The sequence below is a fragment of the Pyxicephalus adspersus genome, chromosome 12, assembly GCF_032062135.1.
Source record: "Pyxicephalus adspersus chromosome 12, UCB_Pads_2.0, whole genome shotgun sequence".
In the NCBI taxonomy this organism is placed as follows: Eukaryota; Metazoa; Chordata; class Amphibia; order Anura; family Pyxicephalidae; genus Pyxicephalus; species Pyxicephalus adspersus.
The window spans coordinates 271397-296757 of record NC_092869.1 but is presented as its reverse complement, the minus strand read 5'-3'; the positions used below and the strand labels follow the sequence as shown (position 1 = coordinate 296757).

Here is a 25361-nt window from a genome sequence, read left to right as displayed (position 1 = left end):
TCGTGCTTGGGCCCATCTGTATATGTGGCAGCCCTGTGATTGGAGGACTCGTGCTGTCCTCCAGGTTCTATTTCTGGGACCTCTGAATTTGCTGTCCTCCTATTGGATCCCCCGTCCTCCAGTAACCAGTAATTGTCTTCATATAACACCCGAGGTCACTGTATTATGCCCCCCATATGACAATATATTAGGGTCTATACCCCCTTTAACCCTCTTTGCCCCCCCTTGTAGATGCCGCACTCCAGACGGTACCGGTCATCGGAGAGGCGGAGCAGAGGAAGTTACCACGAACGTTACAGAAGCCGGAAGCACCGGAGGAGGAGAAGCCGATCGCGAAGCAGCAGCAGCCGAGGCCGCAGGCACAGACATGGCGACAGTTATCATGAAAGGTCACGCAGGTCAGTGGGCGGAGCTGAATGCTTTACCTTGTCTGACACACTGTCTTCCCTTCACGTGCTGGGCATTGTAGTACTCCGGTGACATCCGAAGTCATCGTAGCAGCTGCCCCCAGGATTGGATGGTGGTGGTTAGACAGTGCTGGGTGGGGATTGGACAAAAAGATGGACGGCGCTGCGTGATGATGTCACCCCAGTAGATTGACCAATCACCCCCCTCTGATGATGTCCCAGTGGGGTATATTGAATAGACTGCTGGTGTCTGATATTTTTCTTGTGTTCCTCAGATTTGGGGGATTTTATGAAGGAGCTAGAAGAGGACGACCTCTCCGTGTCGTCTGTAGATGCAGCAGGTAGGAGAGACCCTCGGGTTGTACAAGCTCGGGTTGTAGAATGTGTGCCGGATCTTTCATACATCCCCTGCAATGTATCACCGTCTGTCCCCGCAGCCTCCGGCCTCCCCACGCATCACCTGCCGGCCTCCCCCTTACTTCTTCGGACCGGTTCTGCTGGGAAGACCCATTTCCTGCTGACACACCGGGCCCTCCAGCGGCTCTCAAGAAGCGGCGCCGTGTCCCTGGGAGACCTGAAGGGAGGGCGTAACACCCGCATGTTTGTGGCCCGATTGCTGAACCGCTCCAGGAGGAGCCTGAAGGAAGGCGGGAACAACATGAAGCAGGTGAGGGAAGCTGGAATATTGGAGATGAATCATTCATCCATGGAGGGTGAATCCATTATTCAGGGGGGTTGGGGGTGACATATGAGCCATCCATGGGGGGTGAATCCATTATTCAGGGGGGATGGGGGTGACGTATAAGCCATCCATGGGGGGTGAATCCAATATTCAGGGGGGTTGGCATGACATATGACCCATCTATGGAGGGTGAATCCAATATTCACCTGGTTTGGGTGAATATGGTGCCATTGTTGCCGAGTTTCTGTGATCATATGACCAGTGGGCGGGGTGATATTGTTGGCATTTTTTGATGTTGACCCCTTTTATCTCCCCCCTTTAGCCCCTGAAGAGTCCGCTGCCTTTGGACCCTGACAGATGGCCCCTGAGGGCCCCTATGCAGAGTTGTGGGGATCTCAGCTCCGCCTCCTCTCTCCGGCGTCTTCTGTCTGGCAGTCGTCGAGGATCCCGGCGTCCCCGCAGTCTGAATGAGACCCCAAAAGAGAGCTCCGTGTAAAGGGGACAAAGCCGGCCGCCCGAGCTGATCACATGACCTCACAGCTGTACAGAGGTGCTGACGTGACCCCGGACCTACATTCCCGGTGCGTTCACCTGGCGGCAGCTAATCGGCCCTGATTGGTTCATCCGCTTCCGCTTGTTTATTGTCAGCGCATTTTATTTGTGCGCTCGGTGTGCGGTCAGTGCATGCGATGGCCGGGGGACACCGAGCAGCACCAACGCATGCTGAACCCGGGAGCAGAACTGTCCTCCGCATGGAACCGCCGGGAGGTGCATTGTGGGAGAATTCCGCCTGCCAATCGCATTCTGGACAATATTCTGTCTCTTCCATGGATCTCTAAACCCTCCTCCTCCCCCAGCTACGAGGCGCGATCATCGGACAGGCGGCCATATGACAGAAGATACGTGGACACATACCGGAGGAATGACTACAGCCGGGACAGAGAGCTTTACTACGACGCGGAATATCGCCATTCATACGACTACCGGCGCTCCCGTGAGGACACATACAGGAGCTGCAAGAGCAGCCGGCGCAAACAGAAACGCAGGAAGCATAGAACAAGGTCTTATAGCCGCTCATCATCGGTGAGTACCAAACCTGAGACGTTCTACCCCCCTCCCTTCTCTTTATAGGGCAAGTCTGGGTAAGTGCCCCCCTCCCCTTGTTTTACTGGGTAAATGCCCCCCTTGTATTATTGGGTGGGTTAGATGTCCCAGGGTGTATTAGTGATATATTCCCTGTATGTCCCCTATAATTTGTGTATTAATGTCATAGCCTGTGTATAGATTGCTAATACCCCATAGATACCCCCCCTCCTCCACCTCTGGGGTATTGGGCTCATTATTGGGGGAGGGGCGCCAGGTTCTTTTATTTTTGCTCCCGTTTTTCCTGCTTTTACAAACAAATGAAAGAAACGTAAGCAGAATGTTATTTTTTTTTTCTTTTTGATTTGTGAGTTAGTGTATTTGTATCTTGACCTGTTCCCTTGCAATATCCCTATCGTTATATATTCCTATGTGCCGTATGAATTGGCTGGGAATCTACTGCACACCCTCCTACCTCAAACTGAATGAATTTCCAAACCAACCAACCTTTGTGCCGCTGGTTTGAAAATCTGATTGGCTGGTGAATGGTGGTGTATTGCCGGAAATGACGGGGCAGACGAGTCGCCAGAGCAGCAGGCAGGCCAAGAGTGTGGAAGACGACGTGGAGGGTCACCTGATCTATCGCAGCGGCGACTGGCTACAAGAAAGATGTACAGCCAAATCGTAACATAATTTAGCTCTCTAGTTCTAAGATCCCCCCTCCCCCAGAGACGCTGCACACTTGTCTGTCTTTTATGTTTAATGCAGAGAAGCCCCCTTCCTCCTCCTCCTCTTCCTCCTTTTATTATATTTATCATAAAATATTTCTGTATATATTCCTATTAGTTGGAGGGCAGGAAGTTAGAGTAATACCCGGCCTCAGCAGTCCCCAACCACCTCACTTACCCCTCTTCTCTCCTCTTCACAGATGAGATTGTCAGCACACTGGGCGAGGGCACCTTTGGACGTGTTGTGCAGTGTATAGACCACAGACGGTGAGTGTTGTGATGGCGGCCCATCAGATCAATGCGGGGGAGGTGGTCTTGTATCCCTATATCTCCCTATATGTCTCCTCCTATAGACAGGAAGTTGTCTGTCCTGTGATAATTCTGTACCTCTGTGTCACTACATTGCCCCCTCCCCCGGATGGCGCTGCCAGCTGTTATATTTCTGTTCTGTGCTGCAGGGGAGGCATTCGCGTGGCATTAAAAATCATAAAAAATGTGGAGAAGTACAAAGAGGCGGCTCGATTAGAGATCAACGTGCTGGAGAAAATCAGCGAAAAGGACCCCGAAAGTAAACAGTAAGTGCACTTCCTGGGGGCGTTAAGGGGTCCTGGTGTGGGCTCCCCCCTTCCATTCCCAGGAGGCGGGGGCAGGGGTCTCCCTTTACTGATTGTCGGTATTTCCTTCCTGCAGTCTCTGTGTGCGAATGTTTGATTGGTTTGACTACCACGGACACATGTGCATCTCGTTTGAACTGTTGGGTCTCAGCACCTTCGATTTCCTAAAGGAGAATAACTACCTACCGTACCCCATCCACCAAGTGCGGCACATGGCCCAGCAAGTGTGTCAGGCAGTGAAATGTAAGTAGTCATGTGACACTCCTCTGTCTAGATTGGTCAGATTTCGGTGTCTGTTGAGGAATAAATTGTCCGTTCGGTGTATTTGGTGACAATAAAAGTTCCCAGTGGGGAATCACATGATCAGAGATTTCTCGTGTTTGTCCAATCATTATCTGTTGTATGGGCAGGGAAGCGATCACATGACCACGACATGAAAGCCCAAGACTGCGAGCTGCAGAGCTGACACTCCACAATATTCCCCTCCCCCTATATCTTACCATCAGCCAGGCACTCGGTATTTTCAGGTTCTCTTGTACCATGTGACCCTGACTGATAATCATGAACTATACACAGTGACGATGGAGCCAACATAAGCCGTGGCGGGGTGCAGGTGGACACACAATGGTACATCCGATGTATAATGACTCCACACCGCCACTCCTAATGTTGGTGCCATCCAGCTGGGTGCTCATTGGTGGAATATTGTTTGTAACACAGGGAGGGGGCGATAGAGGGGCCACAACCCCCGATATCTATTCTGACCTCATTACACTTGATAAGGAATTGGGGAAGGGGGCACACAGAGCCCTCAAATCACGACCGCCCCCCCATAATCCTCCCTGTATGACTGGAGACCCTCATAGGGGCCCCGGGGGTCCTCTGTAATATGAGGGAACCCCTCCAATAAGGACTGACCAGGGAAACCCCTTGGGGGCCCTCAATATAAATGACCCCCCCATACGCTCTACTAATGACTGCACCCGGGCGGGCTCTATGTATGTTTATAGACCCCCATAATCTCCAGCAACGCCCCAATCCTGGAGGTTCCCCATATATTGATAGTGATCCCCCATACGCCCCATTGGGGTCTCTGTGTATTAGTGGACCCCAAAATATGGTCCAGTCATGGCAGCCCCTCGGGGGTCTTTTCTGTGGCCCCTTCCATCGGGTTTTTCCTGCAGTCCTTCATGACAATAAGCTGACTCACACGGACCTGAAGCCGGAGAATATTCTGTTTGTGGATTCTGACTACGACCTGACGTATAACGTGGAGAAGGTGGGTGCTGACTTCTGTGTTATGGGAGATTGGTATAGTGGTGTCACCCTGCCCCTACCTGGTATGCCAGTCCCCCCTCCCCCCATGTATCTGTTTACCACCTGAAGGTTTCCTAATATTTGCACCGTGTCTTCTCTCTGGTGACACCGCGTTCCCCCAGAAGAGGGATGAAAGGTGTGTGAGGAAGACGGACATCCGAGTTGTGGATTTTGGCAGCGCCACATTCGACAGCGAACATCACAGCACTATTGTGTCCACCCGGCACTACCGAGCGCCGGAGGTCATCCTAGGTGAGTGGCCCTCCGCTGTGTGTGACTTGTTTCCTGCAGCCATGTCTGACACTAATTACCTTCATCCTGACCTAGAGCTTGGATGGAGCCAACCTTGTGATGTGTGGAGCATCGGCTGCATTATATTCGAGTATTATGTGGGCTTCACCCTCTTCCAGGTGAGTGTTCAGGGGCCCCTCACTTTGCATGGTGCTTGTCCCCCCCGTCCTGTACTCATGCCCGCCTCTTTCCAGACACACGACAACAAGGAGCACCTGGCTATGATGGAGAGGATTCTGGGCCCCATCCCCTCCCGCATGGTTCGGAAGACCAGGTAAAGCCCCGTGGGGGTCAGTGTGTGGTGATTGGGAGGGGTTTGCACCCTGGGGGGGTCATCTTACCTTAGCCTTATCTTTCAGGAAGCAGAAATACTTCTACCACGGACGGCTGGACTGGGAGGAAGGTTCATCGGCGGGCCGCTACGTCCGGGACAACTGCAAACCTATGAAGGTAAGGATGGGTATGACTGCCGGGTATGTGGATACACTCAGTGTGAATCATGACATATTGATGAATGTTAGGTGTATAGAAGTTATATGGAAGGCTCCATAGATCTATTTATGTAGGCCACATGTGTCTGCACATTGCACTACAGCTATTTCCTCCCATCTCTAAATTCAGGGGCTGGGGGGTGGGCCTCCCCCCCCACATGTGAGAGGCTCTGTGGGTTGTATAATGGCTGGAGGGGGGTATAAAGAGGCCCTGTCACCCTGCATAGGTATATGTTTGTATGGAAAGTTGTGGGGCCCCTCCTCTGACTCCTCCCTCTCTTGCAGCGGTACATGGTCTCGGAGTCACAAGATCACCACCAGCTCTTTGATCTGATAGAAGGAATGTTGGAATATGAGCCGTCCAAACGTATGACCCTATCAGAGGCCCTGAAACATCCGTTCTTCTCCCCCCTGAAGAGTGAACACGCCATGAAACACTGGGACACGGGAAGAGATATCAGCCGATGACTACAGGCCACTGGAGGGGGGTGGGGTCATTCTGGTGCTTGATGGGCAGTGGGGGGCGCTGTCTATATGTGACATATTCTATATATTCTGTATAGTCCAAGCTGCCATGTACATAGAATTCTGCTTGTGTGCTGCTCCACCCGGTGGTGGGAGGCCTACACTGCACCTGTATATTGATGTCCTATAATTTATAATGTCAGTGTTAAGGGGGGGGGGTGGCTCGCAGTGTTTTTATATCAAGTTTTGTACAGTCTTTGTGAGAAATAAACACCTAATGTTTGTATGAAAACCCTGTGCTTGTGTCAGGATTGTGAGAGCAGAGTGCTGGGCCTCCATCATGCAGGAAGTCCTGTGCCTACGGCGAGGGGTAGGTTGGGGTGAATGGAAGGTGGGGGGGGTGCACGGCGAGGGGTAGGTTGGGATGAATGGAAGGTGGGGGGTAGGTTGGGGTGAATGGAGGTGATCATTCACTAGATTTGCCCATCTTTCCCAATTGTTCTTCCGCCCCTTGTGGCTCTCCTATGACCACCTACCCACTCATCTAGACCCCCTACCTGAGCCCTATCATGTGAGGTCCTACATTTCCCCCTGTGATTGTCCTTGGGGGTTCCTTCACATCTGATGTCTGTGTTTCAGGAATCTTCTGCCATGGTGACCTCTGCCCGGTGATCCACTATGACTTCCGTGGCCAAGTTCCTGTTTGGGGCCCCAATGAAGAGCCCCTCATGCTGCACCTCTGGGACCTTCGCCGAGGATTTCCAATCCTCAGGACAGCCCAGAACCAACAAGACCAGAAGGTGGAGCTCTGATGACCAACACCGAGTGCTGCGACCTGAGATGTGAGTGCTGGGCCAGGCATTTAGACCCGCCCACGTGTTTTGTGATAGGGGTTTCTAGTATCAGGACTTCCTGTTTGATTCTGGAAGTTCAGGTTGTCACCAGGCTGCCATTTGTTTCCTGTGCAGGACAAGAAGGAGCTCGCTGCACACCCAGCAGAAGGCAGAGAGGGCGCTAATGCGGGAACATTTCCGGGAAAAGTACAACCTACCTAAGGTAAGAGCACCCACAGCAGCCAATCAGTGACTAGGTGGTAGGTGACACATAGTGGGGGGTCAGGCATTGGCCAATAACCTAGGGACTCATTGTACTGATTTCTGTAGCGCTCTCTGATCATGTGACCTCCATCTCTCCTCCAACACAGAACACCAGTGACCAGCTGAAGACAGCTGGAGGAAACGTTCGCCTCTCCCGGGAGCTGCGGGCGATTGTGCGGCAGGAGGAGCCGTATCGCCAGGAATCGTCCTTCGTGAAGCTCCTGAGTTACAGGGACCTGAACACTGGAGCCAGCGCTGTCGCTGAGTCACTGCAGCAGAAAGGCCGCTGCTTGGTCATGTGACCAACCTGGAAGAGGGACGGAGCCTGACGGAAATATGTCATGTGGACACTGTCAGTGCTGGGAATTCTGGGAGTCCTTTGTGTATCAATTCAATAAAATACCCATATCTCTGACATTGTCTGTGGTGGTGTACATAAAGGAGAGGAATAGACAGTTAATATTTCAAGGTCATGTGATTGGTTCCTGTGTATTTCCTCCCCACCTGCAGGGGGAGCGCATCACTTTATATCACATGATCTTAGGCTAAAGAACTGGAGTTCAGGTAACACACATCTCTGAGAGACTTCCACTCTGTCTGCTCCATACAATCTTCCAAATAGAGAGTCTGAAAAGAAACAATCGTCCAATCAACTCCTTTATAATGCCCTGGGGCCCCAGTGGCTGCCCTCATATGTAGAATGTCTTCTATGGCCAGGCTGAGACACTTCCTGCTGGGGGAGAGAAATAGACGGTGAAAACCACCAATTTTTGGGGGGACTTTTTAGGCCAATACCAGCAACACATATTATGAAAATGATTTTATAATATATAGGTGGATGTTCCTTTAGTTAGCCCCCTTTTTCTGCACTAATGGTGAGGCCGCATTATAGTAATGGTCCTGAAGGAGTGGTGTACAACAGACCAATACCAATAAATGGGGCTGGGTGCTCCTTTAAGGGTCTCTAGAGGGTCCTTTACTCTTCTGGTTTCCCCCACCACAGCTGCCATACTACACCTGAGAAATTGGCCCAATCTAATTGGTTCATCTAGACAAGCATTGTATTGGGATTAAGCTCCCCTCAGCTCTACGGCCCAGCAATCCCATCCGTCATGGCCGATCATGGTGGTAAAACCCCGGTAGGTGGGAATGGTGTCACTGAGGATTGGCTTGATCATGGCCAGAAATGGGGTGAGGGGTTCTCTCATTTTCACTTTATGGGGGGTTTGATCTATGATTTTTTCCCCCTGGAAAAAAATTCCCCCACCCCCCTACAGAGGATGGCACAGCCCCAATGACCATTATATCATTTAATAGGAACAAAAAACACCAGATCAAAAAAACAGAAGTGTAACCCAAAGGAACGACACGGGTCAATTCTACCAGTGAGCCCAGGGACCTCTCCTTAGACAAGGCGTGGCTGGCAGGATTTACCAAAGGGAGGGGGTGGCATTCTACTCATGTGGGTGTACTGTCCTCTGTAGGGGGGTGAGAGGGGTGGGGGGGATGTGTGCCATCCCTTGTATAAAGGTAAGGGGAGTTGTGTGCCATCCTCTGTAGAGGGGTGAGGGGAGTTGTGTGCCGTCCTCTGTAGAGGGGTGACCGGAGTTGTGCGCCGTCCTCTGTACGGGGTGAGGGGGGTTGTGTGCCGTCCTCTGTACGGGGTGAGGAGGGTTGTGTGCCGTCCTCTGTACGGGGTGAGGAGGGTTGTGTAATGTCCTTTTTAGGGGGTGTGGGAGGTTTTGTGCCGTCCTTTGTAGAAGGGTGAGGGGGGTTGTGTGCTGTCCTCTCTGGAGGGGTGAGGGGGTTTGTGTGTTGTGCTCTGTAGGGGATGGGGAGGGGGTTGTGTGCTGTCCACTGTAGGGGGTGAGGGATGTTGTGTGCCGTCCTCTGTAAGAGGTGAGGGGGGTTGTGTGCTGTCCTATCTAGGGGAGTGAAGGGGGTTATGTGCCGCCCTCTGTGGAGGGGTGATTGGGGTTGTATGCCTTCCTCTTAAGAGGGGTGAGTGGGTTGTATGCCTTCTCCTGTAGGGGGGAGGGGGGTTGTATGCCGTCCTCTGTAGGGGGGGTGATTGGGGTTGTGTGCTATCCTCTGTAGGGAGTGAGGGTGTGTTGTACTCTGTAGGGGGTTTTTTGCCTTCCTCTGAAAAGTGGTGAGGGGGTTGTGTGCCATCCTCTTTAGGGGGCTGAGGGGGGTTGTGAGCCGTCCTCTGTAGCAGAGTGAAGGGGGGTTGTGTGCCATCATCTTTAGAGGGGTGAGTGGGTTGTGTGCCTGTGGACGGTTGAAGGGGGTTATATGCCGTCCTCTGAAGGGGGTGAAGGGGGTAGTGTGCCATCCTCTGTTGAGGGGTGAGGGGGTTTTGTGCCATCCTCTGTAGAGGGGTAAGGGGAGATGTGTGCCGTCCTCTTTAGAGGAGTGAGTGGGTTGTATGCCATCCTCTATGGCATGAGGGGGATTGATGCCGTCATTTGTAGAGCTTGTGGGGAGTTGAGTGCTGTCCTCTGTAGCAGGCATGAGGAGTTGTGTGCCTTCCCTGTAGGTAGTAGGGGGAGTTTTGTGCTGTCCTCTGTAGAGAGGCGAGGGGGTTTGTGTGTCATCTTCTGTAGGGCTTGAGGGGGGTTGTGTAATGTCCTATTTAGGGGGTGTTGGAAGTTTTGTGCTGTCCTCTGTAGAAGGGTGAATGGGGTTGTGTGCCATCCTCTCTGAAGGGGTGAGCGGGGTTGTGTGTAGTGCTCTGTAGGGGGTGGGGGTTGTGCTGTCCACTGTAGGGGGTGGGGGGGTGTGCCATCCTCTGTAAGGGGGTGATTGGGGTTGTCGTCTTCTATTATGTGCCCTCCTCTGTGGGGGTGAGGGGGGTTGTGTCCTCGAATGAGAGGGGTTTTGTGCAGTCCATTTGTGTGCTGTCCTCTGTAGGGGGGGTGAGGAGAGCTGTGTGCTGTCCTCTGTAGAAAGGGGAGGGGGGTTTAGTGTCATCTCTTGTTGGAAGGTGAGGGGGGTGTGTGTGCCGTCCTGTGTAGGGGCTAATTAAAGTTGTGTGCCATCCTCTGTGGAAGGCTGACTGCCGTCCTCTGTAGGGGGTGAAGGGGTTGTGTGCCATCCTCTGTAGGGTATGGGGGGGATTTATGCCATCCTTTGTAGAGTTTGTGGGGAGTTGAGTGCTGTCCTCTGTAGGTAGTAAGGGATGTTTGGTGATGTCTTCTGTAGAGGGGTGAAAGGGAGCGTTTGCCGTTCTCTGTAGAGGAGTGAGTGGGCTGTGTGCTGTCCGTTGCAGGGTGTGAAGGGGGTTGTGTGTCGTCCTCTGTAGGGGGGTGAGGGGGGTTGTGCGGCATCCTCTGTTGGGGGGTGAGGGGGGTTGTGTGCCGTTGGGGGTGAGGAGGATTTGAGCTGTCCTCTGTAGGGGGATAATTCCTTTGTATGGGGTGAGGGGTTTGAGTGCTGTCCTCTGTAAAGGAGTGAAGGGGGTTGTGTGCCGTCCTCTGTGGAGGGGTGAGGGGTGTTGTATGCCTTCCTCTTAAGAGGGGTGAGTGGGTTGTGAGCCTTCACCTGTAGGGGGTGAGAGGAGTTGTGTGCTGTCCTCTGTAAGGGGGTGATTGGGGTTGTGTGCCGTCTTCTGTAGGGAGTGAGGGTGTGTGTGTGTTGTCCTTTGTAGGGGGTGAGAGGGTTTGTTTGCCTTCCTCTGTGCAGTGGTGAGGGGGTTGTGTGTCATCCAATTTTAGGGGGGTGAGGGGGGTTGTGAGCCATCCTCTGTAGCGGAGTGAGTGGGTTGTGTGCTATCTGTTGGAAGGTGAAGAGGGTTTGTGTGCCGTCCTGTGTAGGGGGGAATTGAAGTTGTGTGCCGTCCTCTGTAGAAAGTTAAGAGGGATTGTGTGCCGTCCTCTGTAGGGTGTGAAGGGGGTTGTGTGCCATCCTCTGTAGAGGGGTGGGGAGTTGAGTGCTGTCCTCTGTAGGCAGTAAGGGAGGTTTGGTGACGTCCTCTGTAGAGGGATGAGGAGGGTTGTGTGCCATCCTCTGTAGGATGTAAGGAGGTTTGGAGCTGTCCTCTGCAGGGGGATGAAGGGGGTTGAGTGCCATCCTCTGAGGGGGTGAAGGGGGGTTGTGTGCCATCCTCCGTAGGGGGGTGAAGGGGGGTTGTGTGCCGTCCTCTGTAGAGGATGAGAGGATTGTGTGCCATTCTCTGTAGGAAGCATGAGGAGTTGTGTGCCTTCCTCTGTAAAGGGGTGAGGGGGGTTGTGTGCCATACTCTCTAGGGGGGTGATTAGGGTTGTGTGACATCCTCTGTAGGGAGTGAGGGGGTGTGTGTTTTTTCCTTTGTATGGGGTGAGGGGTTTGAGTGCCGTTCTCTGTAAAGGGAAGGGGGGGTTGTGTGCCTTCCCCATAAGAGGAGTAAGTGGGTTGTGTGCCTCTCCTGTAGGGGGTGAGGGGCGTTGTGTGCAGTCCTCTGTAGGGGGGTGAGGGGGGTTGTGTGCCTTCCCCTTAAGAGGGGTAAGTGGGTTGTGTGCCTTCTCCTGTAGGGGGTGAGGAGCGTTGTGTGCAGTCCTCTGTAGGGGGGTAAGGCTGGACCTGCAGGGTTTACACAGACTCTTACTCTTGGGCACCAAACGTCTCTAGATTCAGGGTCCACTTTTCAGCCTTCAGCATTTGGACCCACACAGTCCCCTGCACAAGGAACCTTTCAGTCCAATATTCCCACCCAGCCTCCAATTATTGCCCCTGAGCAGTCACAAGTTTCTGCTGGAACCACAACTCCGATTGTTAGACAGACTGCAATCCCCAGACCTACCCATACATCAGCCTTTACCAAGCCTGCTTTAGGACTACAGCAACCTCCGATAAGACCCAGTCAGCCTCCCGTGCCAGTTCAGCACCCTGGACAGCTTCCTGTACAAACAAGCGTGGCTCTTTCTTCAGGACCTAATCAGCCTTTAAGTACCGGCCCTTGCCAGTCTCCTACCCTGACGCCTGCATCCAATCAGCCTTCTATGTCTGCACAAAGCGAACTTCCTTTTACAGGACCCAACCAGACTTCTGTCATGGCGCCCAATCATCCTTCTCTTACAGGACCCAACCAGACTTCTGTCATGGCGCCCAATCATCCTTCTCTTACAGGACCCAACCAGACTTCTGTCATGGCGCCCAACCAGCCTTCTCTTACAGGACCCAACCAGACTTCTGTCATGGCGCCCAATCATCCTTCTCTTACAGGACCCAACCAGACTTCTGTCATGGCACCCAATCATCCTCCTCTTACAGGACCCAACCAGACTTCTGTCATGGCCCCCAATCATCCTCCTCTTACAGGACCCAACCAGACTTCTGTCATGGCGCCCAATCATCCTTCTCTTACAGGACCCAACCAGACTTCTGTCATGGCCCCCAATCATCCTCCTCTTACAGGACCCAACCAGACTTCTGTCATGGCGCCCAATCATCCTCCTCTTACAGGACCCAACCAGACTTCTGTCATGGCGCCCAACCAGCCTTCTCTTACAGGACCCAACCAGACTTCTGTCATGGCGCCCAACCAGCCTCCTCTTCCAGGACCCAACCAGACTTCTTCTCAGTCCCCTGTTCCAGGTGGTTCTACTGGACTGAACCAAACCTCTACTCATGGATCCAGCCAAACTTTTGTGAAAGGATCCAGCCAAACTGCTTCTCCTTCTCCCAACCAAACTGCTGCCCCTTCACCAATTCAGCCTTCTGCTCCTGGTTCCAACCACTCTGCTTCTCCTTCTCCCAGTCAGACTGCTGCAGCTTCACCCAGCCAACCCACTAAGACTCAGACTTTAGGAAATGGTCAGCAGACGGGCCCTTCTGGGCCTTGCCAGCCCTCGGTCACGGGCCTCAGCCAGACATCTTCAGGACTCAACCAAACTCCAGGCCTTGGAGAAAGCCAATCTCCGGGTTCAGGCCTAAGCCAGTCCTCAGCACCTGGCGTGAGCAACCTTCTCCCCAAATCTGAGGCCCCAGAGCAGATTGAGTCGGAGGAGCCAGGCACCTTCATGCAGCGCCAGTTCGGGGCCCTACTGCAGCCAGCCGTCAACAAATTTTCTCTGCGGATGTTTGGAAGTCACAAGGCTGTAGAGATTGAACAGCAAAGAGTTAAATCTGCCGGCTCCTGGATCATCCATCCTTACAGTGATTTCAGGTGAGTGCTGACAGGTTGTGGCCCTTTGTGGCTGGAGGGCCCTTACGTTTTTAAAGGTCTGTAGTTATACAATGTGTGATATCTTCTAGAGGTACTTTTAAAAATGGGGCCCCTTATCAAGGACCCTGTCTCATACATCCCTGCCGTATCTTATATGTCTTCCCTGTACCATGTCTCATACCATGTCTGACATCATTGCGTGTCAAAGGATGTATCTGCTTCCAGGCAGGACCCGGGGGACTCACATAGAGCCACAAATCACTTATATGTGACCCAGACTCACATATATGAACTCAGCACAGGGATGGTGGGAGCAGCATAGATTTATCAGTTGTGAGTGGAGTTAAGCTCCATCAGAACCTGGTGAATGTCGTGGGAAAGGTTTCGGAAACGTTTCGCCCCAGCAGTTCTGTCTGTGGGAACACGGAATGTGGTTTGATGGATGAGATCTGTTGCTGTGTTTTCTGCTGACTAATAGGCACCGTCTGTTTCCTTCTTCTCTATGGGTCTCACCCATTCCATTACAGTCCCCTTTTGTCCCTTTCCTCACCCATCTGCTGCCCTCATACTGCCCCATAGGTGATTGCACAGGGCCCATATCAGTGGGGTCACACCTCGCCATCTGCCGGTCCTGGTGGGAGCTGGTGGGGATGTTGTCCTGGTGGAGCTGCCTTGGTGTCCCTGGCTACAAACTCAGGCTGTCCAGGAGATATATCTGCCCCAATATACCCTGGACCTGCCCTGAATGGAGGCCCCAGAACCCATGAACATCAGCTACTTATTACCCCCTGTAATGGGTAACCAATGAAGACCTGACAGGACTGGGCCAGGCACAATGGAAAATTTAGCTTTTCCCAGACACATGAGAGGTGTTGGAGATCCCCGTTGTAGGTTTTATTCTGCCAGTCCATAGAGCCAGACACGTAGAAATGATTGGCGGTCATATATGGATCAATACATTATTCAAACGATTGTTCAATGCATCTGATTGTATAAAAATCACACAGCTGAGACCATCAATTCCACCGACCTAGAAAGATCTAGAACACGGAATATCTTCAGCTAGATTATACTTTCACCTTCTATGGAAATGCTGCATGGTAATGGGGTGACACGACGCCCTCCGATGGTGAAAGATACCACCAGGGGTACCAATGTCTGATTGTAAATTCAGATTTACTAACTGACCACGGCTGGATATTCATTGGCCGCAGATTCCACCACCAATGGTGAATTGGCAGGAACATTGTAGCTTCATCATTTCATCTTCCCTGTGGATATCACAGGCAGTATAATCCGGTGTACAGAGGACAGGCGGAGGTCACGGTGTATGTACAGGATGAGCAGACACACGTCACTGGCAGGTGAGCGATTTGTTGTCATCACCAAATCCCCCGGCTGTGCACGTAGACGCCACCTCTGCCCGCTACCAAGGCCCTCGCTGTGTCCCCGGTGCCCTCTAATCAGCTCCATCAATGAGCCGTATAATCTGTGTGCCGAGATTGAAAGTCATTGTGTCCGTGCGGACCATGCCAGACAAATTCTTCATTAAGACTGTAGGGTTTAACTAAAGCCAGGATCACTGATATTCATCCCAGCTGACCTGATGACACCCCAGGGGGCTGATATAGGAATGGGGGAGGCTATGATACAACCCGATCCCGGCTGCATTCTATCCTTATAAATGTCTCTCATGCAGGATTAATATAAGGCATTGGGGGGTATTGATCAGAATAATATTATACTCCAGGATAGTCAGATATCAGTACCTCCAATAACACAGCCATGATGGACCCATCAGTCATCCTGCTACAGTCATACACATCACCAGCACCATATAACCAGGGACTTGTGGGAAATACAAAGATGGTGGACATAATGTGACTGAAAAACATGGAAATATAACAGTGAGAAGTGCACCCCAAATAATTATAGATGTGCAGGACTAGATTGTCAGCTATAGTTCATATCTTTACTCCAAGATACAATAACACCAAAGGTTTCCAGTCATACAACCATCACATCGATAGGATCTATGGTGAACATTCCAAAAGCCATGGCCACTAATTCTGAGCTCATTCCATACACCCCTCCTCATCATGGTCTATATTATAGAATTACCCCATACCATCCTCCTATCTTTCGTCTTTCACAAGCATTTGGAGGGTGTTAGTGGGAATTGTTCCTCATTGGTAAGGTCAGGTGCTGATGGTGGGGATTTGCCCCCAATTGGTGAGGTCAGGTATCAATGGTGGGGATTTGCCCCCATTTGTGGGGTAAGGTACGGATGGTGGTTTGATGGTGGGGATTTGCCTCTATTGGTATAGTCAGGTACTTATGGTGGAGATTTGCCCCCTATTGGTGAGGGCAGATACTGATGTTGGATGAGAAGACTTGGCTCACCATTCCAAAGGTGTTCAGTAGGATGAGGTCAGGGCTCTGTGCAGGACACTTGAGTTCCTCCACACCAAACTGGTGACCCCATGTCTTTATTGAGCTGGCTTTGTACCCCGGGGCACAGTCATGGGGGGGGCAGAAAAGGGTCTTTGCCAAACTATGACCCCAAGGCTAGAAGAGCTTAATGGTCTACAAGGTCTCGTGTTTGACTCTGCACTGGAAACATCTGAACCCAACCATGGGGAAGCTCCTTAGACTTTTGACCACTGGGTCTAGAATTGTCTACAATGTCTTCGTATGATGGGAAATTACCAAGATCCATCACTGCGGACAACTGGTCTCCATCATTTGGGGGAGGTGTCTTCCATACATCTGGCCATATAGGTAGGCGGAATGTTGAGGTCAGAAGACCTGGCTCACCATTCCATTTCATCCCAAAGGTGTTCAGTAGGGTGAGGTCAGGGCTCTGTGCAGGACACTCGGGTTCCTCCTCACCAAACTGGTGACCCCATGTCTCTATGGAGGGGGCTTTGTACCCCGGGGCACAGTCATTGGGGGCAGAAAAGGGTCTTCACCAAACTGTGAGCACAAGGCTGGATGAGTACAATTGATGTAGTGTTAGCAGTATTTGGGGGAGGTGGTGGTGGTAAGGGATGAGGGAGGGATGGATGCTTTTGGTTATATAGTAATATATCAGTAGGTAAGTTGAAGGCTTTTAGTCCATTATACTTTACTCTTACTGGTTATGGAAGATGGATATGTTATCTTATATAATTAATAGGTCTTTTGTCTTTCTTTCCTTATTCCTGCTGCCCCTCATGTCCTCCACATTACCCCCACTTGTGCTGTCTGTGACCTCCATGTATAATTTGTGTTTTGTTTTATTTGTTTTCCATGGTCAATGACCCCCCAAACCTTTGTGTACTCCTTCTGATTCCACATCACAATATACATCCCCTCTGTCTCACTATTTTCCCCTCCCCCTCTGACCCGGCCTTCCCAATGTTTGCCCCGATCCCCCTTTTTCTTGTCACCTGTGTTCAGGTTTTATTGGGATCTCATTATGCTCCTCCTTATGGTGGGAAATCTGATTATCCTTCCGGTGGGAATCACCTTCTTCAAGGATGAGAACACCCCACCCTGGATTGTGTTCAATGTCCTCTCTGACACTTTTTTCTTGGCTGATCTGGTTCTAAATTTCCGGACTGGGATTGTGGTGGAGGACAACACGGAGATTATTCTGGATCCACACACCATTAAGATGAAATATCTGAAGAGCTGGTTTCTGGTGGACTTCATCTCCTCCATCCCCGTGGATTACATTTTCCTTATCGTAGATCTGGAGACACAAGTAGATTCTGAAGTCTACAAGACGGCCAGGGCCTTGCGGATTGTCAGATTTACAAAAATTCTTAGTCTGCTTCGACTCCTCCGACTGTCTCGGCTCATCCGATATATCCATCAATGGGAAGAGGTGAGAATGCATGCAGAACATCGAAATAAGGATGTTTATGTAACTTCTCTGGTACCCAGTGTGCCCGGGGGCAACAATTTCCTGTTGGATGTTGTTCTAGATAGATAAATATGACATTCTGTGTGATGTGTACTCACCTATATTTAGCCTCCTGGGCTCCATGGAGGAAATCAGAGGGTGAATAGGAGGGTGAATTTTGTAATAATGACCTGTGAAAGCTTTGACAGGCAGGCAGAGGACAAAGCACTACCTGTCAGTACCTGTAGGTGCTCTGCAGCTTGTCCTTTCCCCATTAGCTTGTAATGTGCCGCCTCTCACGTGGCCATTTTGGTGGCCATGAAGGTGGTTATTTTGGTAGATGGGCAGGGCTTTTCTTCTTCATGTCAAGGCCCCCCTTTCTCATGGCAGGTAATATTATAGTTGGTAATATTTGTGGTGATGGAATTACAGATCCATAGAATGGAGAAAACAGAAGCAGGGAGATCCTTGCACTGCATTCCCTCAGGTACAGCTTCCCCTCCAGCAAGGAGAACAGAAACAGCACAGTGGGGACAACACCAAACCTTATACAGAATCCTTATATGGTCCCAGAAACTATGGAACAGCAGGGCCTAGGAACAGGAAGGTGACTGAGGGTCATGTTTTCAGGTCAATGTTTAGTTACCATTTTTAGATGATCCCTATAACACTCCGGCTCCAGAGTTCGGGTCTGCTATAGATACAAGTGATCATATTTGTATCATATGTTTTATATGTTAGGTTATATTATGTGTCCCAGAATCAGAGCTACTCCCGGGATTTGAGCACTTCTAGCACTGGATGGGGTGATGAAGGCACCGGGGGGGATTCTATAGGAGAGGTGAGAAGCTTTGAGGGGGTAGAGAGGTTTCTGAGCCAACAGATGTTTCCGGGTGGATGTATGTCACCTTTCATGCCCCATCTATGTGCATCGTATATGGGAGCTCTATATAATACGGAGATAATATAATTTATATAAGACGGAGATAATTCAGACATTCTGGTATTTAATATTGGACAGCAGGAGACTTTGATCTCCGGATAGACATTGATCACTGTCTCGTGTTGGTCAGATCTTCCACATGACCTATGACCTGGCCAGCGCTGTGGTTCGAATCTTCAACCTGATCGGAATGATGTTATTGTTGTGTCATTGGGACGGCTGCCTCCAGTTTCTGGTTCCGATGCTCCAGGACTTTCCAGAAGATTGCTGGGTCTACATTAACAAGATGGTGGTGAGTTCTTCCATCTCATTCTGTGGTTTCTTATAACTAGGAGTTATTACCCCCCCCCCCCCCCGGGCCTGAACCATGAAAAGCAATGATTTGGCCCCGTCCCCGGCGCATAGCTCAGCTCCAACACACTTGTTGATTAGATTTGGCCAGATGTCTCCCCGTCCCTGGCTCAGCATTCTCCAAGCTGTTTCCACACAAAGTGTTCTCTGCCTGGTCTCTAGAGGACCCCCAAATACAAACATAAGGGGGACCCTGGGGATTGGCCATCTGTGGCTCCGGTGATTCTGAGATACTCGGAGGGTCCAAACTAAATCTTCCTGATAAATAATCTGGCCCCCTCCACCTACCAGGGATCTATGGTGCCCAGTTGACCATGTCTGGGGTCCCCTGTCCTATTGTTATACCTCCATATTGTTGTGTCAGGTGGAGGAGGCAGCAGCTGTCAGTGCCGGATCATCTCCAGAGAGACAACTTGATGTCACCTCATTATTAGATGACAGCTGAGGCTCATTAGGAAATGTCAATCAGCTGCAGGTTACTTAGAGATCAAACCACAGCTTTATTATTAGAATGTTGGAGCTTTCCAGTGATGTGCAAACCTCTGACCACTTCCAGCTGTATAATATTTATTCCTTGTACTGACGGTACTGCAGCCACATTATTCCTTGCAGTCCCGTCCATGGCACTACCTTATATCCTCTAGTGGGCCCACACACATTGCAGAACACGCCATAACCACGTGATAAGAGCTTGCACACGTGATGTACATGCACAGACAATTAACTGATGCGTTTTACAGCTGTCCAGATGTTTTTTCCATTTCATGTCACTGTAGGTATGGTGGTCTCCTGCCTTTCTGCAACTGTCCCATGTTCTAGAGCACGCCGGCTGCATGAAGTGTGTGCAGGTTTAGGCCGGCTGCATGAAGTGTGTGCAGGTTTAGGCCGGCTGCATGAAGTGTGTGCAGGTTTAGGCCGGCTGCATGAAGTGTGTGCAGGTTTAGGCCGGCTGCATGAAGTGTGTGCAGGTTCAGGCCGGCTGCATGAAGTGTGTGCAGGTTCAGGCCGGCTGCATGGAGTGTGCTCAGGTTCAGGCTGGCTGCATGGAGTGTGCTCAGGTTTAGGCTGGCTGCATGGAGTGTGCTCAGGTTCACGTCGGCTGCATGAAGTGTGCTCAGGTTCAGGCCAGCTGCATAGAGTGTGTGCAAGTTCATGCCTGCCGCATGGAGGGCAATAAGAGCGGCTGCATGACTGCATCCACTGCATGTAACTTGTTGGAGATCAGGATTAGCATGTTGAATGCTTGTAGTATGGAACCAGTGCACGCTTCCTGCATAATACGGAGCAGTGAAAGGATTTCCTGAATTAATCTGATGATGTGAATGTGTCTGGGAAACATGGACTGCTATATTGGAGCTTTAGTGTCTGCGATCAGCAATAGCATTTTCCATATAGGATGCTTAGGTTGATGGGGGCATGGTCTGTCTGGAGTTTGGTTGACACCTGTAATTAGCATGTTTTCTGTGTTACCACACACATATGTATCAGCACGGACATTCCTAGGCCATTAATGGTCAATCATGAAAAACTTTATTGAAAGACCCTCCACTAAACAATCCAAATGCTGTAATTTATCATTTGTCTGATGTCACTCTGATTTCTCCTTCACCAGAATGAGTCTTGGGGCAAGCAGTACTCCCACGCCATCTTCAAGGCAATGAGCCACATGCTTTGTATTGGCTATGGGCAGCAGGCACCAGAGGGAATGACCGATGTCTGGCTCACCATGCTGAGTATGATAGTGGGGGCCACGTGTTACGCTATGTTTATTGGCCATGCTACAGCCCTCATCCAATCACTAGACTCATCGCGCCGCCAATACCAGGAGAAGGTAGGTATCAGAGAAATGAGATTGAGGATTCGGCATGTCGGTGACTACTGATTGGTCTATTCTGTGCCCCCGCAGTATAAACAGGTGGAGCAGTACATGTCCTTCCACAAACTGCCTCCAGATACACGCCAGAGAATCCACGAGTATTATGAGCACCGCTACCAGGGCAAGATGTTTGATGAGGAGAACATCCTTGGGGAACTTAGTGAACCCCTTAAAGAGGTGAGGATTTCAAGTTCTGTACTTCCCACACCTTCGGGGGCATCTTCCTTACAAATCTCCACCTTTCTCCGTCCTACAGGAGATCGTGAACTTCAACTGCCGCAACCTTGTTGCCAATATGCCTCTGTTCGCCAATGCCGACCCCAACTTTGTGACGGCCATGTTGACCAAGCTGCGTTTTGAGGTCTTCCAGCCTGGAGATTACATCATTCGTGAGGGCACCGTAGGGAAGAAGATGTATTTTATCCAGCATGGGGTGGTGAGCATCCTAACCCGGGGCAGCAAGGAGACCAAACTTTCCGATGGTTCATACTTTGGTGGTAAGTAAAAGTAATGTTAGCTAAATCATTAGCCAAGGGGTCACCCATATCAGCAACCAATCAGGATCTGGCATTCCAGTGCTGTACAGGCGTATTGGTTGACTGGTATGGTAACTCCCAGTCATTGGGGCTATGGAGGGCTAAATGGATCTCCAGCATTTGGTAGACTTCAGATAAACTCCTCGTTATTACTCTGGATCTTCTTGTAGAGATTTGCCTGCTGACTCGTGGACGCAGAACGGCGAGCGTGCGTGCTGACACCTACTGCCGCCTCTACTCCCTCTCCGTGGACAACTTTAATGAAGTCCTGGAAGAATACCCGATGATGAGACGGGCATTTGAGACGGTGGCCATGGACCGACTGGACAGGATTGGTGGGTCGAGGAGTTGGAGAAATGCACTGCATCTGTATAACTGCACTGCCAACCATGCATCATAAACATATCAAGTATAGAGAGACAGTGCAGTTCTCGGGTCGTGTCCTTTCCTCACATTCCTCCATGTTTGCTGCAGGATGGGGTCATTGGGAAGTCACAGAATCATATTCTGCCCCTTAATAAATACTCCCCTGGAGCTTTTCCAAGGCCAATTTATTGCCCCATTCTGCAGCATTTTACAGCTTCTCAGTCACCCCTCAAACTCCCATTCACCATCCTCCCACCCGATGACCCCTAACCCTGGTGTCACCTTCTAACCCGGGATATTGACCCGGGATATTTGTTTACCTCTTCTTCTGCTCTCCTCTCCCCATCTGCCCTCTGTCTACATTTCCCTCTTTTCTAGACCCCCGATCTTCTATTTTCACCTTTTTATTATTTTTACTCCAATTTACCTCTTCTTCTGCTCTCCCCATCTGCCCTCTGCATACATTTCCCCCTTTTCTAGACCCCCGATCTTCTATTTGCACCTTTTATTGATTTTACTATTAGTTACCTCTTCTGCTCTCCTCAACTTTCTCCATCTGCCCTCTGCATACATTTCCCCCTTTTATAGACCCCCGATCTCCTATTTTCACCTCGTTATTGATTTTATTATTGGTTACCTCTTCTTCTGCTCTCCTCACCTTTCTCCATTGGCCTGTAGGTCTTTTTTTGAACCTTTCTGTATCTTTGGTCTGATCCATTGCCCCTCCCCTCAGACATTATGTTCCTTTCCTTGTGTCCATCTCCTCCTCAGGTAAGAAGAATTCCATTCTGCTTCGTAAACGTGCAGAGAACAGCACAGGCTCGGTGAATAATGAGATCATTCAGCAGATTGTGAAACACGATCGTGACATGGCCCATAACATTCAGGACCTCCAGTCATTGGGTACAATGCGGGATCCTGGACACAATAAGACTCTCATCTGGGAGCCCCTGGTCCATGCCCCTCTGCAGACTGCCGCAGCTACCACAAACGTGGCCATCGCTCTCACTCATCAACAGAAACTTCAGGCACATGTCTTCCTACCCCCTTCATCTCTACCTGAAACTGCGTATGCCAGCCGCCAGGCCCGAAGGTCTCAGCCCAATATTGGAGGGTCCAGGCCCTCTTCTGTAAGTTCTCCATCGGGCGTTCAGTCCCATCTGCAAACTCCAGTTGGCATTTCCCCTTCTTCTCCGAGTGGCCTCCAAAAACAGGGTGTTGGCGTTCCTCCCTCCCGGCTTTGCCAGATACAGAGAGTGGAACCTTCTTCCCTTGTGAAACCCCTTATGAATTCACAAGTGCAACTCTCCCGTTCACGTGGGACTTCAGCATCCACCTCGGTTTTGCAGCAGTCGGGGCCTGCGGGGCCTCTTTGTGGCCGGACTCTGCACTACAGTCTGTCTAGAGCGAGTGGTTCCCACATTTCTCTGCTTATGCAGCAAGCGTCCACTTCCCCCCAGCAGCTTGTCAAACACAGAAGTATCCAGGGACTGCCCATCGGGAGATTGTCGCAGGATATTCGTCTGCTATCGGCCTCCCAGCCTTCACTACCCAACAGAGTCACCCAGCAGCAGGACAATGCAGCCTCCCCACAAGCTGCCAAATCTTCTCCATCTGTAACGCTTGGCAAACCTCACCCAACACCTACAGGGGCCCTGGCTATGTCTGGATCCTCAGTCAGTGGCTCAGTCACTCCTCCGGGGTCTTCAGCCCGACCACCAGGGCCATCACGAAAGGGATCGGTGGTGTTCAGCCCTGATGTGGACACTGCTAAGCCGAAGCTCCCCTCTAACATGTAACAATGGTATGGCCTGAGAAATGGACAATTCCTTCCAGGGCCACAATACAATCCGTTTTCTGAAAGAACCAAAAACGTTTTCTGAAAGAACCAGTTGTAGTCTAACGTGGTTGTATCCACCAACACTGCCCTCCTATAGTTCCACCATGAAGTCCAACGAGTGCACCATTTTCTCTGGGCAGTGGGCATCATCTTTGTAGACACGAGGCCACCACCATGAGGGTAACCAAGCCTTAATCGTCGCTCATAGCTTTATGCTACAAGTATTTGGATGGTCATGTGACAGGGGAGCAGGACAATCCTCCTTGACCACATGCTTGTGGCTTGTTCTAGATAATAAGTGATGAGATTGACCCCCATGTAATCCCCCTCATACCCCGATAGTGATTAGTAGTGATGACCAAGGAACAATGTAAGGTAGATGGAATACATGATGAGTAGACACAAGGCCCCCCATCCATATTCTTTGTGCTTAGCTCCCCTCAATCCTATTTCTTCTGCCCCCCCAGCTCCACCTTCCAGGTCCATACCTTCCCTGTAGCCTCATTTTGTTTTTTATCTTTGGGGGTCTTATTTTTTATGATGTTTCCTCCTTGGTCTCTAGACCTTTAATGTCCACCATAGATGTTGCTAGAATGTCCACGCCACTAAATCTGATCATGTTCCCCATTCTCCTGTATCCCCAACCTCCCCATATAATAGAATGGTATACCCCAACCCTAAATCGCATTTTATGTTTAATCTAAGTAGTGAATGAACGCCTTAATCTCTGAAAGTCACCAGCTTTTCTATACAATCACTACTAGAACTCTACATTGTCTTGTTGTTGCCGAGGTTCATGTAAATGATATTTTCAGATATTTGCCACCTGCAGATGTGTTGTATAGTTGTAAAGCTGCTTTGTAGGAGGTTTTCAGACCGTACCATTCTCTGTAGTAATCTGCATGATCACCTGGACATCTCCATCGTGTTCTGAGTGAGGGAAAATGGTTTGTTCCACAATAATATGTTCTACAATGGTACGGTCCACAATAATATGTTCTACAATGGTACGGTCCACAATAATATGTTCTACAATGGTACGGTCCACAATAATTCCCAGACCCAGATATTTTTCCCGAAGGGTGTGTGGCCTCCTTCTCTTCTTCTCAATATCTATTGCTCCACCACATTCACAGCTCCATTCATCCACGGGAATGCCGAAACCAAACTCTGGAATTCATCAATATGAGCTGGCTCTCCCGCTTATTCCATTGCAGGTTTTTACCCTCAGCCTCCAGCTCATAAAATATGTGAATGTCACATAGAAATATTACAAGAAATGAAAGTCTGAAAGGCGATGCTTTCACCTCCAGGCAAAACATTCCTCAGCTCATAGGACCTCCATATTCACCACTCAGGCTGTGAGAAGATATCATGAGAAGACTACCAATTCACCTAGCATTCACCTGACCTCCACCACAGCTCCACCAATAATTCACCTGGCACCGGTGAGCTCCCCCACAGCTTTTTACCTGAAGATTGGTGTGCTGTTCCTCAGAGATGCCTCACCTGCCCAGCCGTACATAGTTTTGGAAGGTTCCGAGGTCTCTCGGTATGGTTGAGGTCATACAATGTGTATTCAGCGTCACATGGAAGATACGTTGTGTATTTTCACTGACAGGAATTGTTTACATGAAATGATCCTGAGAACTCCCATAGCCAATCAATGACCTCCATAGACAGATCACGTCATGTGACAAATCAACGCCACCATTACGGTGAGTAGAAATTGTAGCTGTGGTCATCTAGGAAATGTTTTCTATGAACAAATGTTGGGGTGGGGGAGGTGTGAAGCATGGACATTGGTGGAATTATAGGAAAGGAATTGGTGGATGGTCCTGCATGGTGGTGGAGATGAGAACCCAGGAAAGATCTAGAAAGGGTAAAAACATGGAAGTCAGGTTCATTGTGGTCAGTAGAGAGCGGTCCAGGGACAGGGCTGGAATGTCAGGTAAACATCTACATAACCTACGTGGCATCTGCCATTAGAATGGGATATCAGGTTCTGTATGGGGGCAGATAGAGAGGTCATCACATGTATGCAGACCCCCGCCCCCACAATATTCAGGTGTCTCCACCAAGACAGACAATTCTAGCCCTGTGGTCACAGTTTGGTGAAGACCCTTTTCTGTTCCCCCATGAATGTGCCCCGGGGTAGAAATCAAACTGCATAAAGACATGGGGTCACCAGTTTGGTGTGGAGGAACTCGAGTAACCTGCACAGAGCCCTGACCCCAAAC

At 50.4% G+C, this 25361-nt stretch overlaps 3 protein-coding genes across 3 annotated transcripts; all 3 read left to right on the top strand.

Annotated features, from left to right (window-relative positions):
* Positions 1 to 231: 231 nt before the first annotated feature.
* Positions 232 to 6354, top strand: CLK2 (CDC like kinase 2; the record flags this gene model as incomplete). The annotated part of the gene is given in 12 exon segments (XM_072428968.1): positions 232 to 398; positions 1947 to 2172; positions 2750 to 2843; positions 3101 to 3167; positions 3359 to 3475; positions 3591 to 3757; positions 4699 to 4793; positions 4954 to 5083; positions 5159 to 5241; positions 5317 to 5396; positions 5482 to 5572; positions 5899 to 6354. Coding segments are annotated over 12 exon segments (1500 nt in total). The 3' UTR covers positions 6082 to 6354.
* A 170-nt stretch (positions 6355 to 6524) lies between these two features.
* On the top strand, positions 6525 to 7590 carry LOC140342021 (complexin-3-like; the record flags this gene model as incomplete). Its single annotated transcript, XM_072428019.1, is given in 3 exon segments — positions 6525 to 6920; positions 7047 to 7134; positions 7283 to 7590. Coding segments are annotated over 3 exon segments (447 nt in total). The 3' UTR covers positions 7478 to 7590.
* A 4145-nt stretch (positions 7591 to 11735) lies between these two features.
* Positions 11736 to 25355, top strand: HCN3 (hyperpolarization activated cyclic nucleotide gated potassium channel 3). The gene is made up of 8 exons (XM_072428021.1): positions 11736 to 13320; positions 16762 to 17191; positions 18283 to 18444; positions 20116 to 20334; positions 20410 to 20556; positions 20636 to 20876; positions 21086 to 21250; positions 22053 to 25355. The coding sequence occupies exons 1-8, from the start codon at positions 12155 to 12157 to the stop codon at positions 23078 to 23080; spliced, it is 3558 nt and encodes a 1185-aa protein (XP_072284122.1). The 5' UTR covers positions 11736 to 12154; the 3' UTR covers positions 23081 to 25355.
* The last annotated feature ends 6 nt before the right edge of the window (positions 25356 to 25361 follow it).

What these genes read in the sequence shown, in the direction of transcription:
- HCN3 (XM_072428021.1), top strand. Translation starts at nt 12,155, where the DNA reads ATGTCTGCACAAAGCGAACTTCCTTTTACAGGACCCAACCAGACTTCT. An exon ending in ATATCCATCAATGGGAAGAG is followed by an intron (nt 17,192 to 18,282) that starts GTGAGAATGCAT and finishes CGTGTTGGTCAG; the next exon opens with ATCTTCCACATGACCTATGA. An exon ending in CGATGGTTCATACTTTGGTG is followed by an intron (nt 20,877 to 21,085) that starts GTAAGTAAAAGT and finishes ATCTTCTTGTAG; the next exon opens with AGATTTGCCTGCTGACTCGT.